Consider the following 3,529-nt stretch of genomic DNA (forward strand, 5'->3'; position numbering starts at 1 on the left):
CCCTTGACCCCCCCCCAGTCTGTCAAGACGCTCCACATCATCCTGCTGGTGATCTCCATCATCATCATCGCCGGCTTCATCCTCGTGCTGTTCAGGTGGGACCCAACGCAGCAGAACCTCACAAGCGGACCCCACTGGGCAGACCCCAGGAACCCCCCGAGCACGCGAGAGCAGCTCGGCTGCCGCGGGGCGCGGCCCGCGACGCCTCGCGGCCGTCGGCGCGTGCATCGAGCAGTCCCGGCCGCGCACACGCGTGCGCGCCGTCCTCGCGACTCCACACCGCCCTAGGGCCTTCAGTCTGGATGCCTTGGCCCTCGCTACATTGCGCCTGCGGGCTGCGCCTGCGGGCTGCGCCTGCCGGGTGGCGGTAGCGCCGACGCCGCCCCTCCTTCCATTTCCCCCCAACCACAGGCCGTACGTGCGTCTGCTGCATGAGGAGTCCAAGGATATCGCAGGCCTGCTGAGTCAGCTGCCTGCTGAGGTGGCCGTGGAGGACATTGCGCGCAACATCGTGATCGTGAGCGACAGGGGCCGGCGGTGGCAAGACAGAGCGCATGCGGGCGGTTGTTGTGTGAGGAGGGCGCAGCAGTGGCAGCGACAGAGCTGAGCGCCAGGGGGTGAGGGATGCGCGGAAGCATACAGAAGCAGAGCCTGTGATCTGTGGATGGCGGCTGGTGAGGCGGAGGTGCATCGCCGGTGGCTGGCCTGAGTGGACTCGTGGGGTTGGGCAGGGGCTGCAGGGTAGTCTGGGTATCTGGGTCCGCAGTGAGGCGCAACGCCTGGAAACGACGAACCCGGTCCCCCCCCCACCGCAGGGCCTGCCGCCGCCCAAGACGGACGCGCTGCTGCCCTACGGGCCCGGCTCACGGAGCAGCGCCCCTGGCATGATGGTGATGATGGGCCCCGGCGGCATGCCGCCCGGCGGCTTCCCGCAGGGCTTCGCGCCCCCCGGCTTCCCGGGCGGCATGCAGCTGCCGCCCGGCGTGGACGGCTCCGTCGCGATGCGCGTGGCGGGCGGCGTGGTGCCGTACGGCGCGGCGGGGCCGCGCGCGAGCTGGGCGGCGGCGCCTTATGGGAGCTCGGCCGGCTTTGGGGCCGGCTACCAGTGACAGGCGCGCCTTCCGAAGCGGCGGGGCGCGTCGGGCCGGCAGCGCCGCTGGGTGCGCGTGAGGCGGTGCTGCGGCGCGAGCGCAAAAGATTCAATGCCGGCCATGCACGCCGCGCGCCTCGAGCGCCCGCCCTGGCGCAGAACGTCTCTTGGTGCGCGCCTGCTGCCCCTGCGGGGCCCTGCCGCGCCCGACAACGCCCGACCTGACTGCATGGGTACGTAGCGGGATGGCATGGGCGCGGCGCTCATGCAACCCTCGCCTTTGAAACGTCAACTTGCCACTTCTTGACGGGCCGGCCACGCCCAACCTTTGGTTCTGTGTGTTGAACGAAACTTCCGCCGGGCCGGCGCTGCCAGTGCTGCACACCTCAGGCTTGGCCCTCTGGCGCCTCCCTGCGACGGGCGCCTCGACCCGCTGCCCGCCGGCGGCGCATGTTCGCGGGGCCGAGGCCGCCCCTGTGCGCCTTCTCACCGCGCGGCTTGGCCGCGTCCCTGCCAGCCGTCCCCGTCCTGTTTTGCTGCTCATTTCGGGTAATAAAGGGTCAACAGTTGCGCCGAGCATCGCCGCCAAAACCACCCGCAGGCCAGGGGGCTGTTACATGACCACCGCCGGGCTCGTGCGCAGCATGACCACCGCGAAGATGGGCTGATAAGAAGGGCGGGAAGCGGCCGCACAGGCGGCGGCGTCAGGCGGGCGGCTCACGGGTCACGCGAGCAGGGATCAAGCGACACGGGCGAGTGTCGCCGGTGGAATAACAGTGAAGACATGAGTAGACAATCAAGCGGGAAACCTGCAAAAAAAAACCTTTACGCATTTCAATACAAAACACACAGAGGCGTGCACGATACGTGGGTGGCTTCTGACCAGATTGATTAGCAAATTGAAAAATCCAAGTGACAGCGCGGCGTCACCCTGAATGGCCTGACCCCCTCAACCCTCAATAGTAACCGCCCTCATCCCCGCCGCCGCCGCCGTCGTCGTCGCCGTACCCCTCGTCATCATCGAAGTGCTCCCCCTGGTAGTAGTCATCCTTTGGGGGGGGGTGTTTTGGGGGGGAGTGTGGGTGGGGGTGCGTGTGGTTATTGGCAGGTGTGTGTGGAAGGATCTGTCGTGGTTGGGGTTGTGTGTGTGTGTGTGTGTGTGGTGCTTGCATGCGTGTGTCTGGGTGTGATTGTGTGTGTGTGTGTGTGTGTGTGTGTGTGTGTGTGTGTGTGTGTGTTGTGCTTCAATGCGTCAATGTGTGTGTGTATCGTTTGTGAATGTGTGTGTGGTGTGTGTGTTGTGCTTGCGCGTGTATGTGTGTGTGGGCCCGCGCGCAGGGAAAAGAGGTCAACCGCTGGAGCTGGGCGCTTGCTTGATCATCATTGGCGCATCAGCGCGAGCGTTGAGGCTGCGCGATCGCACCGCGACGGGTGGCAGCGAGGGAGGGCGGCCCGCAGCGCGGCCGTCGCTTTCAGTTCGGCCCCGCAGCTCCCCCAGCTGTCCCGTCTGAGAGCTGTATCTCGTTTACTGCCCGGCCGGTAGGAACCCCCAAGGCCGACGTGGCGCCGCCGCGCCCGCCAGCTGTCAGCAGCCGCCGTTTGAATTCCCCTCACCTCCTCGGGCATCTCGTCCGTGTCCTCCACGTCAGCCCCGACCCCCGGGTCCTCCTCCTCCTCCGCTGCGCCGCCACCGCCGCCCGCCGCCTCCTGCCGCGCCTCCGCGTCCGCGCGCGCGTCGAGGTACTGAGCCAGGCGCGCGTCGCCGCCACCGCCGGCTGCGCGGAAGAGGTCGGCGGACGCGGCGCCCCGGGCGGCCTGCCTGCGGCGGGGGGCGGCCGGAGCCGCTGGGTCAGGGGGCCACGCTTGAACAAGCTGCAGCCCCCTCATCACTCACGCCCGACACCCAGACAAAGTCCGCCAGCGGTGCGCCTCCCCGCTCAGCCCCAGCTGCCCCAAATCCAAACCGCGCCGGCGGCGGCGCTCCACAACCCAAGAGTACACCCTCTGGGCCCGCCCCCGCCCAATCGCGATTGCCCCCAAACTCTCACCCACCAAAGCCAACCAACTCAAAAACAATCATAACAAGACAACCACCTCTTGTCCTTCTCTGTGTACAGCTCCTCAGGAAAGTAGCGCGCGTCAAGAGTCATGAACGCCAGCGCCGCCTTGCCGTCGCCGCCGCCGCCCCCGCCGCCGCCCGCGGGCCCGCCCCCCGCGACCGCCGCAGCCGCCGCCGCCGTGCTGCGAGGATGGGGGGAGCGAGGTGTGTCCGGCGCGACGGCAGTGCCTCGCCTTTTGAGGCCGACCATCAACGCTTGCTGGCCACCGAAGTCAAGAGAGGACCCTCCGTCCCCACCCCACCACCCTGGCAGAGCATCCGCCCCGCACCCCGCCTGGTGGAGCGGCGGCCGTCGCGCCCTCGCTTGCGCGCGCCGCGGC

General features: G+C 68.4%; 2 protein-coding genes across 2 annotated transcripts; one reads left to right on the plus strand and one right to left on the minus strand.

Annotated features, from left to right (window-relative positions):
• Nucleotides 1–664: 664 nt before the first annotated feature.
• On the plus strand, nt 665–1,109 carry MNEG_15239 (hypothetical protein; the record flags this gene model as incomplete). The annotated part of the gene is made up of 2 exons (XM_014036289.1): nt 665–685; nt 816–1,109. 2 exons carry the CDS (start codon nt 665–667, stop codon nt 1,107–1,109), a joined length of 315 nt encoding a protein of 104 aa, XP_013891743.1.
• Nucleotides 1,110–2,046: 937 nt separating this feature from the next.
• Nucleotides 2,047–3,399, minus strand: MNEG_15240 (hypothetical protein; the record flags this gene model as incomplete). Its single annotated transcript, XM_014036290.1, has 3 exons — nt 2,047–2,139; nt 2,705–2,909; nt 3,185–3,399. The coding sequence occupies 3 exons, from the start codon at nt 3,397–3,399 to the stop codon at nt 2,047–2,049; spliced, it is 513 nt and encodes a 170-aa protein (XP_013891744.1).
• Nucleotides 3,400–3,529: the final 130 nt, after the last annotated feature.

This window comes from Monoraphidium neglectum (assembly GCF_000611645.1).
Source record: "Monoraphidium neglectum strain SAG 48.87 unplaced genomic scaffold scaffold05153, whole genome shotgun sequence".
Classification (NCBI taxonomy): Eukaryota; Viridiplantae; Chlorophyta; class Chlorophyceae; order Sphaeropleales; family Selenastraceae; genus Monoraphidium; species Monoraphidium neglectum.